The sequence below is a fragment of the Anoplopoma fimbria genome, chromosome 14, assembly GCF_027596085.1.
Source record: "Anoplopoma fimbria isolate UVic2021 breed Golden Eagle Sablefish chromosome 14, Afim_UVic_2022, whole genome shotgun sequence".
Taxonomy (NCBI): Eukaryota; Metazoa; Chordata; class Actinopteri; order Perciformes; family Anoplopomatidae; genus Anoplopoma; species Anoplopoma fimbria.
Window position 1 is genome coordinate 5,731,808 of NC_072462.1, and position 23,674 is coordinate 5,755,481.

At 38.7% G+C, this 23,674-nt stretch overlaps 1 protein-coding gene across 1 annotated transcript in view; it reads left to right on the forward strand.

Moving 5' to 3' along the window:
- The window catches only part of lamc3 (laminin, gamma 3), a 94,532-nt gene that overhangs the window by 19,316 nt on the left and 51,542 nt on the right, over positions 1-23,674 (forward strand). Inside the window, exons 3-6 of the mRNA XM_054612484.1 lie at positions 4,651-4,781; positions 7,402-7,568; positions 21,111-21,299; positions 22,321-22,438. Of these exons, the coding sequence (XP_054468459.1) occupies positions 4,651-4,781; positions 7,402-7,568; positions 21,111-21,299; positions 22,321-22,438 (605 nt within the window). The remainder of the gene's footprint in view (positions 1-4,650; positions 4,782-7,401; positions 7,569-21,110; positions 21,300-22,320; positions 22,439-23,674) is intronic.

Genomic DNA, 23,674 nt, shown 5'->3' on the forward strand with positions numbered 1-23,674 from the left:
TTGCTTTTATTGTGCTGTAAGTAAGAACTTTAAAATGCTAACAAAGCATGTTATCGTCTCTGGATGTGGGACACAATAGTAATGCAGTACCAGTGTTCAGACTCCCCTCTCATTATTAAAGGTGATAATAGCATGCATTTTAACGTTTATGATCATCAGTTTGTGCTAATCACTTTTTTTTTATGATTTCATAAAAGCTTTGGTATGTGATAAAAAAGCTTTTTTTTTGTTTGCTTTTAAAATGTTGTTTTTGCTTGTTAATAACAAACTGTATTGGCTTGCTTGCCTTTTAACTTGGTTAGGTGCTAAATTAGATTCATTGACCTTCCTTTGTAATTTTTGGAAATATTATATTTTGATTTGATCACATAAAAAACAAACAAACAACAAGTTTCCCATTGCTTGGAGACAGACCAAATGCTTAAAAAAAATATGTATCCTAGTGGATCCTAATGGATTCACATTCATAAAGAATGGATTGAGGCCACTCATAGCACCAAGAGCTGCATTTGCAACCATTATCTGCCCTGTTTTAAGGTAGAATTCACCAAATATAATGCGCTAATTATAATAGAAACGCATTTCTATCTGATTGTAATTATCCACAAGGCAAAGTATAAATGCATTTGGCCAATGGGTTGATTTGGAGGGGTGAGAGTCAGCCTGATCCAGAGGTCTTTTTAGGAGTAGCTTGCCAGAGTGCCACTTCCATCCAAACCTCCAAAAGGCAATTAAGAGAGAGAAAAGGGAAAAATGTAATCCCAGGATTTTGGAAAGGAAGGAGAGGGAGTAATTGGTTTGTTTATTTGTTTTATATAATACCCTTATTTATTTTATTTTATTTTTTTTCTCAAGTATTTAAAAAAATGAAACTTTATTCATTTGTTTTTCATCACACTTTCATTGCATCCTGTTACCACATCCCAAATTAAATGAGTTTGAGCAGACGCCCCTTGTAGCCTAAATGCGCTTCAGTTCCCACCAACTCTCTAAAGACGCTTGTAATTTCACTCTAATGCGTGCGGCTGTTTAGCGTGGATCTTTGTGAATTGGACTGCTTTGGCAATGAGGCTCATTTGCATAGAAAGGGGCCAATTTTGCGTCAAATGTATGCATATTACCTACTTTAAATAAGTGAAAAAAGCAGAGGAGCACCGCACACTATTTGCTAGGCAGCACAGTTAGTGGTGCGTTTCACCCCTTACGGGTGTTTTGAAAATTAGAGGGTTTCTTTTTGTCTAATTAGCGCAGGTTTGGCACCCATATGTCTTCCACAGCGCTGCTTCTGTATCATACAGCTACCTGTTTCCATTCATGTGGCCTTTATTTAATTGCTTCACTGATTGAAAACCTGACTTATTGAGCAAGGGGCATGTTTTATCATTATAAGAACAGGGTTATTTCAATTTGTGTGTTTCCTTGGAGCTACGTTTCCATTCTCAAACCCCACAGCTCACCTCTCATACACCATGGCTGAAGACCATGGTAGTGTCCAGGGAGTGTAAAACAAAATAAATAATTAGCATCTGTTTTCCCTGGCAGCTGCATTGCATCAGGGCCATTCAGTGTCTTCCAGACCCCATTAGCCAGCGGAGCCATGTCAAGCAGGGGCAAAGTCGATAAGCAAGGGCCGGAACAATAGCACGATAGCCAACTACACTCAATTCTGCAACACTGTCGTTACGGCTACTACAAAATAACAGCTCCATAGCCCCTCAATAGGCTGCTAAGGCACAGAACTGTCTAGATATCCTGAAGAGCACTCCGGCTAGCAGAAGAGTGCAGAGATAAGGTCAGCAGAGGCAGAGAGAGGAAAAAGGACACGAGGTATAGGAGAAAGTGAGAGGGCATTTCAGGTAAGGACACTTAAGGTGGGATGAGTTACGACAGCAGAACGGTCCGAAATTTCGCTGAAAGGGAGTCACCAGCTGACCTAGTTAAAATAAAAATAAAAAGAATATCCTCATGCTTTAAAATGACCTTTTTTTATAAGCTCCGCCACTGATTGCACATTGCTGAGTACACAAAACTCCACTCTGAAAAGTCTTCTTTTTACTGACAATGCTGACACCATTCCTGCATGGTTTAAACCAATCAGAAACACATGTGTGGCATATTCACACCAGATGTTCAAGTAATGGGCTGTGACCTCTTGATGCCCCAGCAGTGCATCTCTTGGGACTGCAGGCGTCGAACCAGCAGGCGGTCTGAATCCCAAGAGCCCTTTACTTTGAAACAGGAGGGTTGGTAGTCGTGCTGACAGAAGAACAAAGCCCCTGAAAAGCAGCTCTTTTAAAGAGAACTTGGTTCTTAACTTTTACTGCAGTGCTATTTTAAGCTGAGAGAGATCATGCTACCTGTGAAGAGAGCCTCGGAGGGCAGGAGTGTCACCTTTGTTCAATTTCTTGCTGCGAACCAATTAAGCCAGTTTTATTCACTTTACGAACAAAGAGTAATGCTTTGTTTCACATGGTAAGGGCCATGAAGCTAACGAATAATAATGTTGATACATTACCTCAACGCTCATTGTAAACTATACAGATTGTGCTGAGGCATTGTATGTTAAAGGAGCAAAACCAGCAATTCTAGTGCTTTTTATTCTATTAATCACATTCCTGAAAGCTTTGTTTTTTTAGATCGACTTTAACTTCCAGAGAGATACTGCACATTGGTTTCTGTTATCTTCTCTATTGTATGAAACAACTTTGCAGACATTTAAAAACTTGCTTGAGACTGATAATCCTTGAAAGTTGACGCCTGTTGATGTTTCATGATAATGCAGTTGTCAGCAGGGACTGTTGACGCCAACAAAAGTTTGGATTAGGCTGCCAAAGGAGCCATGTTTGCTTATTGCAATGTTTGAGTATCCCTAAATGCACTGTACGTTGTCAGAATGGTTCTCTGCTATCAAATGCATGTCCATGTTAACAACAGTAACTTTTACAAAACATACTCAGAAAGTCAGTTTAAAACAAGACTAAAAGTCAACAGCAACTCTGTGAAGCTGCACTTGGGTCCTTTAAGTTAAATGCTAATGTTAGCTTGCTAATATGCCCACAGTGGCAATGACAACATGCTTGATTTTAATCAGGTATAATGTTCACCAGGTACAACATCTTCAATCAATGACAAATAACAATACCAACAACGACACTGCAGAATAACACAACCGTAAAAAAAAAAAAGGAATGCTTTTATTGAGTCCTTCTCGAGTCCTTTCATGGAGACAAGCCAATCCACAGCCTAGTTTTCTCCGATGTAAACCGATAGGGTTGAGTAGAAACCCCCAGAGGCTGTATTAAGCACAGGCTTGCACCCGGGCACTGCTGGAGAAATAAATGAGGCACTGCTTCGAGACACCAGCCCCAAAACATGTCCGTTTAGAAGGTACGTCTACACTCGTACTCACAGAGAGATGGGGAGAGGCTGGGAATGTGTATCTGACGGTGCAGTTGAAATGTCTGGGGATCACCAAAGTGATTAGGATTCATCATCGGCAGAACATGAATGTCTGTACAAAATCACCAGGGGCTCTGCTGCTAGCATGGTAACTCTATGGTACGGTATACTTCCCATTGTGCAGTACACTTTACCAAATGATATAAAGTATACAGAATTTGTTCTTTTTATACCAGTTAATGGGCTTAAATAGGCAAAAACCCAGTGCTATCTGATGGGCTTTAGGACTACAAAGCCAAGCTGTAGTGCCTGAGAAAAAAAAAACATGAATGGATGAACTCATCGCACGTGTTTTTAAGTCTGAGGCCCATCCGCTCCAATCTCTTTCTCTACCATTGCCACACTTCAAAGAGACCTCTGGGAGAAGCTTCAAAACGTCCAGCATTATAGACTTTTTTTTTTTTTTTTCAGGACTGCCACAGAGTCCCAAACCAGCCAAGAAACAGACAGAAAGTTTTTCTCTTCAGCTATTTGTTTTAAAGTTGGGTCTGTTCTCGAGTAAGAGATTCCTCATGTCATTTGTTCTCCCTTTACCTGGCCTCACTTTCATCTTGCACCCCACTATTGCACTTCCCGTTTGGCTTCTCTCTGTTTGTGTTATCCCCCTCCACTTTCTTCTCCCACTCCTGCTTCATCCTGCCTTTACCTTTGCAGTGAGCTCAAACAGAGGAGCTTAAATCATATCAGGGATGGGAGCTTTGCCATGTGCCATCCATTATACTGAAGTAGTGCTGCAGCGTTGTCTCTTTTGTCATGTTTTATTTTTTCCTTTTTCATATTTTGGCTTTTGTCTCCATTAATCCCCTTCTTTCTTTGCCCCCTATTTCTGACATTAACTCAATGTCCTCCACCAAACTCATTATCTCCCCATTACATCTGCTCTCTCCCCTGCCGTTACACCATCACCCCTGACTCCTTTCCTTGTTCCACTAACTCTCCATTTCGCTTTCTTCTTGTCTTTGCTCCGGCAACTTTTCCTGGCTCACATATCCTCGCACCTCTTTGCCTTTCTCAGCTGATGCCCAGTGTGTGTTTTCCTCTTCTTGAATCCTGTCTGCTTCCTTGTACCTCCAAGAGTGTCAGCAGGCAACGCACTGACTCAAGTGGATGACATCAAATGGTGTTTTCTAACATCCCACTCACCCTGTCGGTCCTTTCTTCTTCCCTACCTTTTTTTTTTTGCTTTTCCAGGAATGGGTGACAGCCACTGACCTGCTCATCTCTTTGGACAGGCTTAACACCTTTGGAGACGAGTTCTTCAAGGACGCTAAAGTGTTGCGCTCGTACTTCTATGCCATCTCTGATTTCTCTGTGGGCGGCAGGTAAGAGACACCAGAGAATGTGCCATCCAGGATGATGTCACCCGGCACAGCCAAAACTCTTTCTGAAATGTTAAAACACTTTAGAATTTAACCTTAAGAACGGTCCCATGAAACTGTGCTTGAGCCAAATGAAAAGACAAAAAAACCAATTCTTTTGTGCCATGTTTTTTTTTTCTTCGCTTAATTCATTTGTATTTCCTGCTTCCAGCTATCTCAAAGGTAATGGAACACAAACCCTGTTTATTACAAAACACATTTATATAATTCTAATTGGCTTTGCCAAACATGATTTGGAAGAAAACAAAACTGCTGCCTGAGGCGGTAGGGGTGGGTGGTTGGGCATACAAAGAGGCCAGAGCATATTGTAGCTCGTCAAGAAAATATTTCAGTTAAGGAAAGATTATGGTTTTCGTTAAATATTGAAAAAATCCAGCATGTCCCATTTGTTGTTTCAAGGTGGCTTTGACTTTTTCCTTAATCAACCAATACTACAAACTTTTCTGAGCTGGTAAGCCAATAATAAAATATTGTTTTCACTTAAGATTCGGGCTTCCACATTTATTTATCCAGAGCTCTCCTCCTTGTCATAGCTGTGCTCTTTTGGCTTGCTTAGTTGGACAACGGAGGCCGGCTCTCGCTGTTTTTTTTTTTAATTCTGTGGCGGAATGAATACAACCATTGATTAGTTACATAATTGTTTACAATAGCACATTCTTCATAGATCTAGCCTCGTAATTTGCTTGGAGTGCACAAAATGTATGCATTTAACTTTAAAAAGTAAGAAATTGATTGATATTTCCAAAAATAATTATTAATTAAGAATTGACCAAAAGAATCGTTATTATGATTTTTGATATAATTGAGCAGCCCTACTTTAAGTGTGAACATTTTGCTTTTGCAGTGAACAGTTTGCAGATATACTTAAAATAAAATGTCCTTTTCCTTTTTAGAAACAACGATATCCCGGCAGTGTTAGCTTTCCATTAAAACGTATTTGAATAAGCACATGTTGTATATGTATGAATTTCACTTTTAGAGGACAGGGTTTTGTACCACATGGATACTGTTTGTCTCCAAAGAATGACAAGTAATCAGAACCTTTTCCTGTCAAGCTGTTTACAAAACTGATAAAAGAAAGACAGCTTGCTGTCTGTCAAGTTGCCATCAGCTGAGAATAAACCAAGATAATGATCCATCCTGCTTCCACTTCTTTTGCTTTATTACTCACAATAATGAGAGAGGACGTGGTGCCAAGGACCAGGCTGCACTTTGGAGCCTTAGATGCAAGTAGACGATTAAGTAGTTGAGATGAAGCCTCAACTACTTAATCATGTGTCAGAAAATGTAATCTGACACATGTCATAAACACTTAGGATCACTGCAGGGACAGGACAAATTACCTTCCAATGCCACAACACCTGAGGGAGAGAGCCACATGACAACATGTTAGCCTTGTGCTTTCTGTATGAGTTCACATGCCTTCACACCTCAGCGCTACACCACGCCAAGGCAGCCAGTGAGTGCTACTCACAGATGCTTTAAAAGACTCCTCATGATTTATAAGGATATCAATGCAACCATAACCCATGCTGGACTGCTACAAAAAACAACTGTGCTAGAATTGTGGAGGCAACAATCCACATGTGAAAACTGCTGTTCGTGCATCTTTTCACTCAGGAATAACACGATAACTCAACATATTGCATTTTTTTTTCCTTTTGGAGCAGACTGTACAGCTCAGGTCCCCTCCCTCACATTATATTCAGTTTGAATTATCACCGAGCAGCTCACGTCCGCTCCAGCAGAGAGATCTGATATGCGGATTGGAAGCACTTTGGAGTTACTGGGGTTGTTGTCTGTCGTCTCAGCGACAACAGAAATAACTGATTCTGAGCCTCAGGCTAGCAAGCGTCTGGATCCGGGACAGCTGGCTAAATTTGACAGAGCCTGCCACTCAGCGACAAGTCCCCGTCCCCTATCACTGCCACTTGACAAAACCCGACGACACTGCCAGGAAATATTACACACAGGAGGGCGTAGCTGCCACCGTGCTGCAGAGGCAATGATAGGCTCTCTACATGCAATGAGAAAATAAATTAGCAATCCAGTTGTGAAAAATTGCTTCATAAATACCCTATCTCAGGATTTATTTACTCATCTTATTTTTGGGAAGTTGTAAAACATTGAAGATGGTGTGTGCACACAAAGATTGAAAGTAAATATCGGCATGCACGTCGGTAAACCATTAACACAAACACACTGATACCTACTGCTCACAGAGACACAGGCTTGAAGTTGTTTTTTCTACTGTTGGACAGAGTGAGCGTAATAACACTGAGTGCTCAGTTGAATAGTGAAGTTGCTAAATGGAAATGAAAACCCCACCTCATCTCGAGCCGTGTTTATGCGCGTTATAGATAATAAGAAGTGACAACTCCTTAAGGTGGAAATACCTTCTCACTTTGCCCTCTCCTCTACCTTCAACGCCATTCACTGTGTGCATTAGTCTATCTCCACTTGAGTCAGTCAGAAGAAGCACAGTAAGAGAGAGAGAGATAAAGGGCATAGGAAAAGTAGTACCTACTTCCCTAACATATCTATCTGTCTGTGTTTCCCTCAGATGTAAGTGTAACGGTCACGCCAGCGAGTGCGTTGAGTTGGACCAGCGGGGCCTGGTGTGTTCTTGCCAACATCACACGGTGGGAGACGACTGCCAGAGATGTCACCCCTTCTACCAAGACAGACCCTGGGCCAGGGCCACTGGGGACTCTGCCAACGAGTGTCTGAGTGAGTAGTCGGCTTCTGTTCCTCTGTCACAAACCCACCGGGGGAAATCTCTCGTGCAGCTCTTGCACATGCCGGTTGAACGAGTAGATACTGACGATCAGTATTGCATTTCAAGTATTCATAGATATTGAAATTCACTGATTCTTTTTATGCTGTAACTTGAATAATCTGTTAAACCAAGCTTCATACAGCTTTGTCTACACCTTTGGTCGCATCTTAAAGTATTTAATATGTGTATATGTTTTTAATAACAAATATATAAAACAAAGTTCGGATTTATGAAATGTATATCTCTTTGAAATGGCCGGTTTAGCTAATCAAGATGATGAAAGGTGATGCGGTAATGGCAGTAAAAATGGTTAGGAATATTAATTTGCACACAAATTTGTTTTCTCACGGTTTATAGATGAGGCCTATAGCAAAAAATTTGGTCGCCATGGTTTCCCATTTTAAAGAGTGACTCCCCAGGAAATAGAAATGCAATAAATGCAATAAAACTTTTCACTTAGAAAAAATATATCAGTATTACAAATATCAATCAGTTGATAAACCCCCAATTCCATTGGCAGACAGTGCGGATCAAAAAAGGAAAAAAGTTTACAAGCCCATATGAATAAATGGACTTCCTGTTGACTCCTGTTCGTACACAGAGCTATGAGGGAACAAGGCGTTTTTCATTATTGCTTTATAAATACACAAGTCAAATGACAATATAACATTGAAACTTATGACTGCAAAGAGGAGTAAACTGTTTACTTCTAGTTGTGCAGTGTACCGTACTATTTGCGTATTTTTACTATAATACAATAACATTATCGTCAATAACATCTCACAGTGCTGATGTCTTTTTCTTTTTAACCTATTCTAGTTTTCCTATTTTATGTTGATCACATAAATCACTCTTAAATAATAAGAGATTTTTTCCATTTCAAATATTTCTTGTACCATAACTTACCGCTGTCTATGTCTGGGTGGTCTGTTCTAAGCCCGTTTCTTGTAATGGCATTTCTGCAAACTGTGAATAGGATTTGACCAGGTCATTATCTTCTCTCAGCACCACTTTAGCTATATTGCCCCGGTATAAAATGGAACACTTCTTGGAGATTATATTTCCTAATACCTCATTCAATTCTGAGTTCACTCTCTCCCAGAATGGCTGTACTTTTGAGAACCTCCCGAAGATATGTGCACAATAGTCATCTGCATGGACACATTTCCTCCAGCATTAGAAGTTGTTCGCTTTAAGAAGTAAGAAGTTGTAATAAAGTTAGACAAAAAAGATTTTCCAATTAAATTAATTTATGTGAATTTGTGGACATATACCTGATGATGCCATTATTTAACAGAAAATGTGATGTTTAATTCCTTTTACCACTTGAAATGTAGTTCTAGCACGACATTCCTTTTAACTATGACAAAGTCTAGAAATAATACTTTTTTCTTTTTTATGATGATATGCATTTCTCATCACTTCTACCTCTGGATCTTTTTCTTCTCGTGCCTTCCCTTTTACTTTTGTGTTGTAATTTCAAGTCAGTTGAAGATATCTAAAGTCATGATTTGGAAGTGCAAATCTATTCTTCAAATTTTTTAAAACTTCTTTCTCAGAAATAGTAAGTTATTCCTTATTTCATCCACTCCCTAAATGTTGAATAATACATCCCTCGTTCGTATTCACAATCCTCTTTTTTCAAGATGTCTGAGTGAACCTGATTTCTAACTTGAATATTGTAATTGGATCGATCAAACTCATAATATGTCCAAGAAGCGCTGTCCCCAAGAGTGTTTGGATGAGGTTGACAGGGATGTATGTCTCAGTCTCATCTCGCTGTAGAGCTATCAACACATCAATTCATTTGTTGTTTTAGTTAGTGTTGTGTATCAGACTCTGGCCTTCTTCCCTTCCAAAAAAAAATCTAGGTAGTTATTTATATTTATCCCATTCTGTGCATTGTTTTAGTGGTACCTCTATTGGCAGCGATTGAAATGAATACAATACCCTAGGCAAAATATTCATTTTCACCACACTGATCTGACAGTAAAAATCCATGTGGACCATCCTACTATATTCTGTCTTGTGTTTTGGTTGATGTGATCATAATTGGCCCCATACAACATTGATAATTGTTTTGTAATATACACCCCTAGGTATTTGATTGATTTTGAATCATATTTAATATTAAACCTCTCTTTCGGATGCGCATAATTGAATAAAAAAAATGTTTTTGAAATATTCAATGTATATCCTAGATATGTGGCTGGAGATGAGTTTTCGTGGCTGGCGTCCTTAGGGATAGGGTGAGAAGCTCAGCCATTCAATGTATATCCTAGATATGAATGAAACTTCTCAAGATCCCCTTCATACTTGGAAACAAGACGTTGGAATCCATGAAAAGGACAATTCTACGTCTCCTGTCCCCAATAGCTCAGTTCCAAATCTTTGATGGATCTCTTGGGCAAATGGTTGAATATTGATTGCAAACAGGGTAGGACATGGACAACATCCCTTTCTCGTTTTTTTGCTAACCACAAATCTCCAAGTTATGGAGGCCTTTACCTTTACTTTGGGCAGGTCTTCCTTCAATCAGAGGATCGGCGGTTCGATCCCCGGCTCGGCTAGTTTATTCAATGTGGCAAGACACTTAACCCCAAATTGCTAGTGTAGGCTGTGCCTGCAATGGATGAATGCTATGAATGTTAGTTAGGCTAATGGGCAGGTGGCACCTTGCATGGTAGCTCCGTGCCATCAGTGTATGAATGGGTGTGAATGGGGGAATAACATGTAGTGTAAGAGCACTTTGAGTGGTCAGAAAACGCTAAGTAAAAGTCTATTTACCAATTAACCCGATCAAAGGCATCAAGGCTTATCAGGGCTGTGCGTTTACTTTTCTATTTCTATCCTATTTATCATATGTATGATTATTTTAATACGACCCTGTGTTTTTTGGCCTGTTATTAACCCAGTCTGGTCTTCATCAATTAAATCTGGCATGAAGGTTTCAGTCATCGAATTAGAGTCGATATGTAGAATTGATTTTTGGTCTGTAATTATTACAGTTCTCCTTGTTTTCGATTTCTTTCATGAGGGGGCTGTCTCGCCTTCTTTGATGAAGTTTTTTTCAGCTCAGTCTGAAATATTTCGTACCACTCGATAGGGAAACCATCGCTGTCTGGAGCCTTGTTTGTCTTCTCTATCTCCACTGTGATATTTCTGATGTGATCGTCTTATTTTGTACTTTAAAAAATCCCAATTTATTCCCCATCTTCTGTAGAGGTTTGTGTTTTACAATTATTTATAATACTAATGGAAGATATATGCTATACCTTTTGGCCCCTCTACAATTTGTGTGTAAAGGGATCCGTAATAGTGTGAGTGGTGTTGAAAGCCTGTTGTTTTGTAAGTTTGGCAAGTGATTTGGTGGATTTAGGGCCCAGCTTGTTATATACCTGTTTTATGAGTCTTGCTTTTTTCTCTAACTCTGGACCCAATATCACATCCATCTATATAATCTTCTGGTCCTTGTTATTTTTGTTCTTCTGTCCTCAATCCATCAGATCTAAGATAAACTTCTTAAATCTTCTTAATGTGTTGTCTTAGCTATTAACCAACCCCATATTGCAGCCTTCAGTGAGTCCTGAGTATGGATGGATCTACCTCACCATTGTCATCTTCCTCACATGTACGTATGTGACATTTTATATGTAGTTTGAGACCCCAATCTTCAGTTTCTCATGCTGTTGTTGTGGTAAATGGGTTTCTTTAAGAAAAGTATTATGCATTTTCTCTTTTTTCCATTTTTGTTGGACCAAACCAATAACATCTAAAGACATCACCTTAAATCTTTGATATTATATCATTACACTCGATGTGATTTATTGCACTGTATCCCCTCAATTCAACACTGGAGCATTTTTGAACTGCAAACTGGATTATATATCAACAAATAAAATTATTTTGCCTGTTTGCAAAAAAAAGAACATAGATGGACTCCCAAAAAAGGGCATTCTCTATCCTAACTCAGCTCCGGAAACCCTTTATAAGTTAGGCAGAAGGCTTTACACTAAGAAAGGCCTCCTTCCTAGATATGTGGAATAACCCACTTTGGGTCCCTCCTCTCATTCTAGTTTTAAAATTATTCGGTTTGATTCATTGAGCAAGGAAAGTTGTGTTAATTGCACTCACATGTCGTGTGTAACGTTTGGTGATATTCTTTGAACAATGATTAAAGCAAACAGACTTGTTGTATAAATGCATGCATATCAATGCAGCTATATCTCGTTTGTAAACCTAAATGTTCACTATAAACGTAAGAAGACCACTGTGTTATCCATGTCAATGCATAAATTCACAACTCAGTTTGAGCATGAGTCTTTCATTTAAATTCTATCTCTGATTCTCCGGTTATCACTTTTCAAGCACAAACTAAAAGCAATAATTGTTTGTTTGATTGAATTGAATTTATTGAATTTAAGTATTTGGCATCGTGGAAGATGTGTGTATATTCAAATCAGCTTCTTCAGTTTCCGTTTTCTGTGGATATTTGCACATATGTTTGCTGCCCCACCCCCCCATATGTTTGAATTAGCATTATTAGTATTATCATATTTGGCTCATCACATTGTGAACATTTGCTGAATGCTGTTGAAGATGAATTGTAATTGGCGGAGGGATAAAAACCATAAAAGAGAGTGGCTCACAAATTGTATTTGTTTTTATGCTGATTTCTATTAAGAAGCAAGCTTGTTTTAATTACTCTTACTCTTGGTTCCAAGCAGATGGCGTCTTAAATAGAGTGCTGCACCCAACTAAATCAATGCGGTATATTAATAAATAAACACACACACCATATAAAAGAGACACAGAATATGGAAACAACATGCTGAATGCTCAGTGTGATTGCATATCTCTATCTGGCACAAAACTCATTTTGCCTTGGTTTACCCCACCAACCTTTTATATTTCTCTCTCAGGCACCGGAACCATTCTCTCTGAGACTTGTTTTTGTGTGCTGGTGATGTTAATCAGCTAATATGCATCAAGGAAGTTAAATGCACTAAATACACCAAGACTTTAAATATGAACTAAATATTTTATAATGAATTTACAAACAGTAGAAATGCAGTTGTTTTTTATATTTCTAGACAGAATGAGATTGTGTTATATTACAATAAAATAGACAACCGTGTCATCCCAAGGTTGGAAAGGAGAACTACCCCATCTTAACTGTAAAATAATTGGAATTATAAAACTATTTAGCATAGTTAGAATATTGCAATACAGTCTTTGGGTGAAATTGTTTCATATAATTGACTGAAAATGTCCCTAATTTGGCATCTTCTCTTTGGCAAAATAAACTTTTCCTATGTATGGTGCTGTGCTGTAAAAACTGCATAAACTCTACACATGCTGTTTGTTGCTCCCAAGAGGTGGAACAATGTCAAGATGGTCCCGCCACTCTTCTTGCTAGTTATGGGAGAGATGTCTTCATACTAACAAATGCAGGCTGAGAGGTCAAAGGTGTGGAACTCGGGCTTGAGGGGACTGAGGCCATTCGTTATAATTTATATCAAGTTTGAGGGAGCAGCAACAGCACCATTTGCAGTGTGAGACTGCTTTGGCTGCACTACCACTGAAATAAGGTAGAAGGGATTATGTGAATTTTCTGAATATATAAAGCAGGCTGAATCGAATATGGGAAACATGATCTTTCGCTTTGCAGGAACTAAGAGAAAAAAAAGAAACAAAAAGTCATGCATTCATTTGCTGAACTTCAATATGTGTGCTGTTTCTGTTAATGTATTTGCTCTTGTTTGCTGTTTACAGAGCCCATATTGTATCCATCTGCCATCGTTTCTTGTAGCACCTGTTTGCACATGGATTGATATGCATGTTTTGTTATGAATAGATTTTGACCTGGAAGAATCCATTCAAAAAATCCATGAAGATTAACGGAAAACCAGGTCTTGTGTGTAAGATAAAGGAATAGAATAAAGTTGGGAGCTTAATAGTTTTACTTACTTAATGCTAATCTTGCTTTGTGTACGCCAGTACCTTCAATAGATTAGTGATTAACATGTTTTTTTTCTTATAAAAAAAGGTACCATTTCTACACTTTCTTTTTCTAATGTAACTGCAATCACTATAGAAATGAGTGTTACAAGACTGTCCTTAAAAAAACCCCATCATCAGTTAAAGCTAATTTGCATATTCTATATGTCTTCAATAGTGTGGATTTAACTTTTTTCTACATACCAATATAGTATACACAAACTATAAATCATGTATAATATAAGTGTTATCCTTGTTATCGTAGCAATTTTATAAACTTAAACTCTTGCACAGTACAGGAACACAAAACAACAACTGACAACAAAACAACCTGACAGTGATATAGTTATGTATATGGTGCACTCATGCAAATAAGAGGCAGCCCCTGATTCAGCAACACTTTGCAACATCGACTCCAATTATTGCATCACAAAAAAGACATTTCGAAAGGTGGTGGTAAGTCAAAACATGTGCAGTGCCATCGTGTTGGCTATTTACAATTTCCTACAAATCTTGCAAAATTGTCAAGTGTCTCTTTAAAGCAATGTTTTTAGCAAATAATCTTTTAGCAGGGAAAATAAACTATAAGAGACTCATGACCTTTTTGGGCTTACAAAACCATGGAACCCAAGAATAAGACAATAATAAATAAATGATAAAAAAAAATGATAAAACCTGAACTTTACAAAATAAACATAAAGTGACACAGTTTATAATTTAGTTAATATCAGCATCGGTGTCTTATTTCACCTTGTAACTCTAACTGTTTATCCTCTTTATCACTTACAAACATCCCCGAAAATCCAAAATGTCCCTCATTGTTATTAAACTTGTGTTCATCTCAGTCAGTGCATTTTGTGTTTGGATAAGGCTCTGCATGTCAGAACAAGATACAATCATAGTGTGAGGTGCCTGACAATGTACATCAACCAGAGTGCCTGAAATAGTATTGAACAAGCACCATAATTCAAACACGTTAAAGTAACCCCAGTGGTGACCCTCGATGGAGTGTGTGAGTAAAATGCTCTGGTCAATTAGGCAAATTAGCATATTCCTCCCACACACTATGACACAATACCAACCTGCTTCTGTGATGCATTACGGTTCCTTCATATTTCTCTTCTGTATCTATTTATTTGGTCTCCAGGCGACAAAATAGCTGCATGTCATTTGTGGTTATTCTTGAAATTGTTTAAAGACGTTTATGGCTTCAGATTCAGAACTTGTTCCACAGAGCAAAAAAGCAGAACGGCAGGGACAACAATGTGCGGTTATTACAGTTATCTTTGCAATTGTTATTGTGTGAATAGTAGTAGCAGGTGGTTAATGGAAGCTTCAGGGGGGGGGCTTTTTATGTGAGTGTGTCAGTGTAATGTGAACACTTTTGAAAGTTTTTATTGGGAGTCGAGGTTGTTTATCAAAGATGGATATTGGACGGCTGATTTGTTTCTGCTTGCTGTTTGCTTTGTGGTCTTAAAAATAGGTGTGGAGAAATATGCAGAGTTGTTGATGTTTGTATATGTGTGTGTGTTTATGTTTTGCTTATTGGGGGGTGAAATGTGATGTCATTATCATCAAGATTCTCCCCCTCTGAGACTGAAACCATTTATAGCCCAAGCAGGTTGCATCGGGTATTCATGGTTTCTGTTGTTCGTTTGATGTTGTCATCGGCTTAGCCGGAGGCTGTTCCAGTACGAAGACACTTTAAATCTTCTCTTCCCACTGATTTAAGGATGAAGGCTGCAGTAGTAGCTGGGAGACTGTGATAATTTTTTGGGATATCAAATGTACACTCATAATAATGCAGATTCTTGTCATCTAAGCCTCCTTGTGGTATTCCTACTGTGAAATATATATTAGATTTAAGATTTAAATCTGGTTTAATCTCCTCTAGTATTTTTGTTCTGGCTTTTTGTGTTTTCTCTGTGAACCCATATTCTAGCTAGTAATTAAGGACAATTAAAAAAAAACACATTATCTTCTACTGAACCCCCAGTGCTTATGTGCAACACTGTACTCATTTACAAACAATCAAACAGCAGGTAGAAAACTATCTGCCAAAGTTTCATGATACCGTGGATAACTACACAAAGATTTTCTAAATAATCCAATTTGCTGGAAATCAGTAAAAGGCTGTTTTTAGAGGTGAAGTTGTGGGAAAACAGCAGCTTTAGCAATGATGACGTAGACTCAGACTACACAAAGTTAGCTCAGGTATTGAGAATGTACCTGTGTGTGTCTGAAACAATCACTAGCTCCAAGCACAGGAGCCCCTCATGCAAGTTAAGTAAGCATGCAATGAATGCTGTTGGCATGCTGCACAAGAGCAGAGGAGCCCCCCTCATTCTGGATATTATATTAGTAATGTACATATGTATAAATACAGCATGTATGCCAAATGTGTTATCTTAAGAAGGTAAAACTCATGAGAAAATGACAATAAAGGATTTAATAGGTATTTTATCAACCCTACAAGATTTAAAAAAAGAGACTCTGCACAATAAAACTGGATATAGTTTAATATTTAAACTTAGATATAGTTTAATATTTAGACTGGTATCAATCGTATCTAACCCCGGGCAACAAAACAATTAAGTATCAGTAACTGCTAATAAAGAGTTTCCACCACACTAAAGTGAAAACAATATAAAAACACCTATGACTCTTTGCTTTATTAAAGCAAAATTGATGTTAAACATCAAAATATTTAACAGACATTTCGGCTGATTTTGTTGAAGACCTCTTATCAAAAAGTCATAACCTCAACCCACACACAAAGGTAAGAGGCACAATAGTGTGTGGGTTAGGTAGAGAGGTCTAATTTGTCTGTAACAGCACACTAAAGGTCGCACAGATATCTATGCAGCATGATCCCTCATAGACGGGTTTCATATCACTGCTGGTGTCATGCTCTCTTGGCTAGTCCGACATCTCATTTGTCCAGCAAATTAGATGTAAAAATGAGAAACGATGGTGCCTGCAGGGTCCGTGGTTCCTCTGTGCAATGCATTCTGCAACAATACCAGGAAAGTATTCATATAAAGGGCAGGAGACAATAAGATGGTGAATTGCATCACCTCTCATTCAGGTGGGGTGAGGTGGCAAGTTCCTTTTAGCCTCCAAAAAAAACATGCCTTGCTGCTGAAAGACTGCTGATGCACATTGTTAAATTTCATAATCCAGTCAGGAAAAGTTAGTGAAGCTTGTTTGTCACTGACATTTTGTGTTTCGTATATAAATACTTATAATTCCAGCCTTTAACCAATAACAATATTGGCCTTAACATAACCTCGGTTCCATTATTATTTAATCCTTTCACTAATTTACATATCTTTATTTAATGACATTATGTTATTTGGTAGGTTGCTTAGTAAGTATTTGCATCACAATATCACAGGAACGCCTGGAGGGAATTTCTTCAAATTTAGCACAAACATCCACTTGGACTCAAGGATGTAATGATACGATTTTTGTGCTCAAAAGTTAAGGTGACTGTGACCTTATGAAACATGTTTTGGCAATAACTCAAGAATTAATATGCAAGTTACAACAAATTCAGACAAATGTCTAAAAGGTTTAAAATGATAAAAGGAGGATATTTTAGACGGCCATGGATGTAAAGTGCAACTTGACTTGTTGGCGGAGGCATACAGCTGCAAGGCAGTAATTCTACTTCATAGAGCAAAGACAGCTTTGATCAAACGTCTAATAACACTCAGATTGATGATGGCAAGTGTTAATCCATCAACATTTACCCAATCAAAAGGATGACGCCACTTTGAAATCAAGTTTGAAATCAACCTGATTTTACTTAGTGCTAATCTCCAAGAGACAAAATCCCAAGGCGCATAATTAGTGCAATGACCACCACACCTATATGGGCTTGATTTGCAAATTAAAGAGTCCTAGAATGCCCTCAGCGGGAGTCTGAAGTGCTTCTGTACTGGCCTGTGTAGAAAGGTTAGGTCTACTGGCTCATAGTCACTGAAGACACTGAGCCGTCCCTTTCTCAACACAGGAAGTTTTTTTTTTGTAGTGGCTACACTTTAAATGAAGTTGTATTGGAAAAGTTAAGGACTCTTAAGTTTTGGTTTCCTACTCTGGAACAAACCACAAGTATGATACAGGTTTGTTTGTGACCTTCATACCAGACTGCTTTCCCAGGTTTTCAACCGTAACACCAAACCGAAATAACCGTACAAATAATCTGCATTTCTTTTGCCAAGTAGCCTCCAGTGCGAGGGTAACGTAATTGCTCTCAGCATTATGTCCTGCGGTGACAATATTCCAAGCATATAAAAAGTATAAAGACCCTTTTACAGTTTGTAAACAATGATGACAAATGTAAGTGTGTGAATGTACTTTGGAAACAGAAGTACTGCGGCAGGCCAACTCTAGAATACCCCACAGTGTTTTGTTCTAAAGTAAGTGTGAGGCATAGTGTTTAAGGAGGTGTCGGCCTCCTTACTTGTGTGGTACCAGTGATGAGGAAAGCATGGAGAAGAGGTGGTCGTGGGCGTGCCGGTCTAAATGTGGTCAAGATGAACAAACGAGCTGTGGAGAGGATTGTAAAGGTCTTTGTTTAGCCTCTGTTGAAAAACAGCTTTAATTGATTTGCCGTGACCCAGTTTTCCTCTTCCATACTGTGTGTGTGCTCTGCTGGTAGCAAACTTCATCCTGCGAACACCACTTTTAAAAATGCATTTATCGTTCACTCCTTTACAAAGATGAAAAACCTGCACGTTACAATGCATATTATTTATTGGTATAATGTCTCTGCATTCAAGATAAGAGGTTAGCAGGGTAAAAATTGCATTAACGTCAAAGGCTGTTAATGTACATTATTCTCAATATATTTCATTATTTTATAAAAAAATAAAAATACACAAGCTGTCATAATACACAATTGGGAATAATCCAAAATGCTTCAAGTCATATGCCTATTTTTCAGTGCAGATAACTAACAAAATTGCAAACCAATAACACAACAAAACCAAAAGCTTAATATACCGGATCCACAAGTAATTAAAACATTAGCAAAAATACTTTTGAACTTGCTGTGAAGCCAGATGTTCGGTTTGCACTGAAGCTCATTTCAGGATAAAGGACCATAATTAAGCAAAGTACTTTCCCTTGATTCAATTCACACATGAAGTTTGACATAACCTATTGATAGACCTGAAGTTATGTAAGTAAAACATCATTTTGAGATAATTGTTGAGGATAGCCTTAGAGTATTAAACAATCTCCTGGTATAACAGTTTACATCACATTTTATGACATGCCTTCAGAGTCAACAATAAATGTGGACCATGCAACAGGGGCTCAGGTTGTTGACAGTTCTGCCATCTGGATATCAGCTAGCCCGACCAGCAGTGGCAGCACCGCTAGCTGGCACGATAAAGATGGAGTGGATGGGATCTGACGGGTGGAGCCGGCCGGTCGTATTTGTGCTCTAGTTGCCCAACAGAGCCAATCAGAACGGAGTCATGCTGCAGCGACTTTCCCTGCAGAGTGTCAGTTTCTGTCTTTGTCTGTTGCCCCCTGAGCAGAGGGATTTCAGATGTGATAACAATAGAACTCAGCATTAGTCAAGAGGTGCACGTTGTGTTCAAAAGGCCACTCCTGGCATTGCAAAGGCTACTGGCTCCGACAGCATCTTTTCATTCCATCCATCAGGATTACAATTCCAAGACCAATGCTTAAAGCTGCAGCAGTCAATGTTTTTATATTAACAATGCGCACATTTCCATGTGCAGTGTGAAAGGAGTAGCTCGTAGTAAAGTGCCAATAAAGAGAATAATCGCCCAAATCTGCAATCCCCCTCATCTTTATGGGATGTTTTAGCACCTTTCAGCTCATTGTTTTAGTTTTTTGGTATCAACCTTACTGTATTGGATCATACAAGACGCTCTCATTTTGGTTGTTCACAGACGCAGATGACAAATGTTTCCAGTGATAAGGCTCAGATAAATTCACTGTTCACAGTGTTCAACAAGTTACTTTAAAAATGTTGACGTACCCTTACATATCACCCATAGAAAAAGTAATTACATGACTTTACTCAACAGCAAAAGTTATTTGTTTCATTATTTGTTAATTACTTTCTTGACCTAACTCCACACCCACACGTCTAACTATGTCTGACTACGGAGCATCCCCGTTGTTATAAACTATAGTGTATGATTAAAATATGTCCATTCTTCACGACATGATTGGCTGATACGAAAGCTCAGAAAAATCGGCATTGTTCCCCCCAAAAAAATATTGCTTTTTTGACACGTAATATTTGCAATCATTGTAAAAAGTAGTCATGACAAGAACAAAAGTTAGAAAAAATGTGTTGAGGTGCGAATTCCTCCTCTTTTGGTCGAGGCTAACCTCTCATCCTAGAGCCAATACCAAGCTTTAACGTTCTGATTCCGCTGAAAGCACAGAGACAAATTGAACATCTATGTCTAAAGACAGTAAACAAGCCGACCACAAAAATTCTCGGATTGATTCTGTTATTAACTGATAGAAAGCCTCCTTGGAGTCGCAATCGTACAAAAATTTCAAATTTTAATGCCTTACATTACCCGTCAGTGAAAATAAATCACGTCGCAGATATTTCCCTCAGAAGTTGGGAAGGACCAAACAGAGCTAGAGGGAGAGTGAATATTGGGATTTTGTCAGGTGTCATGAAAATACAACCCAAAAGTAATGCTTATGTTTCTTCCTGCTTGCTGGATGTGCTGGTCAACTGTTTGCCATATCAACTGTTTGAGGTGATGAAAGGCCATGTACATTCATATGCGCCGTCTCCAAGTAGCCAGAAAAAAAGATGTTTAATGGGTTTAATGAATGCAACATAAGTGAGATCCAAATGAAAAATAGAAATCTTTATTAAACCCCCATAAAGTTGTTGGGTTTTTTTTTTTTACCATCAAGCCAAAGTTTAAAACGTGTTGGTTTTGAAAGCAGTTTTTATAATCTTTGAAATTAGATGAACACTGCTCAGACTTCTTATTAACAGGAAATAATAACCATATGGTTATTGCAGGCACAACAGAGAGCTTGATTCATAATAAAATGGGCAATTTCACCTAAATACCCCCTCAGGGTAACGGGTTGAACTAAGGAGGGATTTGATGTGAGGGGTATGAGAGCTGTGATGCTGTGTTATCAGCTGAGTAATTTGCTCTTGTATAAACATGAATTACTGTTATCTAAGTGCCCCCTGACAGCCGATTGGCTCCTCATTAGGCCTGTGTGAAATGAGATTAGCAGCGAGCCTCTAAATTATGATCCAATCCCAGAACACATAATCTCTCACACATGTATCTGTCTCTCTTCCCTCCCGTCTATTTCTGCATCTGTCTATTTCTGTCTTCTCTCTTCTTTTATTTACCTTGTTGTCTCCTCTGCCCACTTCTTCCCCTCTTTCCTCATTCTCTCCTCACTTGACCCCCCCTCTCTCTCTCTCTCTCTCTCTCTCTCTCTCACACCCATAGAGTGTAACTGCAGTGGGAGGTCGGACGAGTGCGTGTTTGACATGGAGCAGTACCGGAGCACTGGCAGCGGGGGTCGCTGTGTGAGCTGCAGAGACAACACTGATGGGCCCCATTGTGAGCGCTGCAGAGAGGACCACTACAGGAATTCTGATGAAGAGCCCTGCCTGCCATGCAACTGCAATAGTAATGGTAAACTGCAGATACATAACTCTTAATTGTTTTTGATAATAAGCCTAAAAAGCAACCCTCCAAGCAAATATCATTACTCACAATTTTTGTTTTCTCTCGCATGACAAAATGTTATTATGGTTAAATGGTAACGCTATGTTTGCCCCAATAATGCACCTTAAGCAAGATTTAGCTACTCATGGGATTAGTAGTTGCAGATTTAATGGCTTTTGAAATCATTATTAATATTACATTACACTAACCCATTGACTACTCAACTGCCAAACCTTGCCTGGAAGTAGAGTCTTTCTGGTTCATAATTTATACAATCTTGTCCGTCTCATGTCTTGCACATCTCATCAGATTTATCCTCGCCTCAGCTTCCCAGATGACCATTAAATAAATCCTAGCCTTGCTGTTGTAAATGGATCCAGTTGACTCACTGAACTTTATCATTGAATGGACTCAGTGCTCTTTTAACAGTCTAATTTTTTTAAGGTGGAGGGTCATTCAATGTTTGGGCTCTTAATTACACCATCGACAGGGTAAAGAGAGAGAACAAGAAGAAAGAAATGGACAAATACATCAGCAACCTTTTCACTAGAGTTCCTAGATAGTGTCGGATGACTGCCCGGAGTTGTTTGAGTCCATTATATTGATCAAAGGTTGTAGCAAACTCCATCCGGCCACCTTTTCCCTCATGTCCACAATATCCCAGCTGCTCTTATTTCTCCATCATCTAAAGCCACAGTATGTCAGCTGCAGTGTGGTTGTAAGGTTTTATCCTGCTCTTCCAAGCTCATCTCCTGGGTTTTTGAGCAGAATGCAATAACAGGTATTCAGTTATCCCCGTCAGGACAAATTATTAATGATACATCGATCCATTTGCTGTAATTCACCTTATGGATTATGAGGTGCTTTCCTCCATTTTTCTTGAAAATACTCCCTGTTTACCTTTCCTCGTCCTTCTATCCTGGTACCCTTTTTATTCCCTTTTCTTTTTTTATGTTCTGTCTGCTGATCCATATGCTGTCCCCCCCAGGTTCAGTGAGTCTGCAGTGTGATGTAGAAGGAAGGTGTGCGTGTCGAGATGGCGTGACAGGGGAGAAGTGTGACACATGTCGGGCTGGCTTTCACTCGCTTGGCCCTGGCGGCTGCAGGTGAGCGACACGCATACACACTGATGTGCTCACTCACAGGAGTCACAAAAAACAAAGCAGAAACATTTAAATGATGACAAAAGAGAGAAGGGGTTAATAAAACAGGTAAAACAGACAAGGACTTCGCTTCATACATCTTCCCTGTTTGGCAGTTATATCATCCAACTTCCCCAAGCCTGAATTTATCAAACTGCAAAGCAGTCGTAAACAAGAGGATTCTCATTTCTCTGCGTGACACCGCTGTGAATAAGTGACCTTCTTATCAGCGACTACCAGGATGTTCGGTACACTATCAAACTGCTAACAAGCGTTGTGAAAAGCAAGACGACCCAGAGCGCTGTAAACATGAACTTGTAAAAAAAGTCATCTTTCAATTTAATCAAGATTTCTGCAAATCTCAATCAAACTCAGAACTGGGTATTTAATTTATGTAATTTATGAATACAATTATATATGGCACTGTTTTCTGCCTCTTTGGGTTTTTTAACAGGTTTATTTGCTGAATTGTATAATATTTATTATCATCTCCTTACGACAATGAATGTCCATTACTGTCTTTATCTGACGAGACAGTAGGACAGTGTTGATTTTCATATAATCTGACCAATCCTTAAGGTTCCATACTGCATTATGGGAAAGCAAACTTCATATTACTTTTGTAAAAGAACCAGCGTGTAGCATGTAGAGGGATCTATTGGCAGAAATGGAATATAATATTTATAAGGATGTCTTCTTAGTGTATAATAACCTAAAAATGTATAATAGTGTATAATAACCTAAAAAGTGTATAATAACCTAAAAATAAGAATTGTATTTTTTTTTTTACCTTAGAATGAAGTGTTTATTTATATATATGAATATATATACAGAGCGGGTCCTCTTCATGGAGTTTGCTATGTTGCACTGCAGTGTTTCTACAGAAGACTAGAGTGAAAAAAACAAATACTGGCTCTAGAAAAGGTTTGTTGAGTGCGCTTGGCACACAGGAGACGTTTCAGTTGGATGCATCCTCCAACCTTGCCTCAGGAGTTGGTGGGGACAAAAACAGGGCTAAACAGAGATTAAATGCTGTACTTGCATTTATCAAGTGACCTGAAACATGACTCCAAATGAATGCTAATGTTTAATGTCTGGACGATGTGTAAATAAGAAAATGTTTTCCATTTCAGTAATAAAGATTATATGTCAGGGCTGCACAGTGGTGAAGTGGTTACCACTGTTGCCTCACAGTAAGAG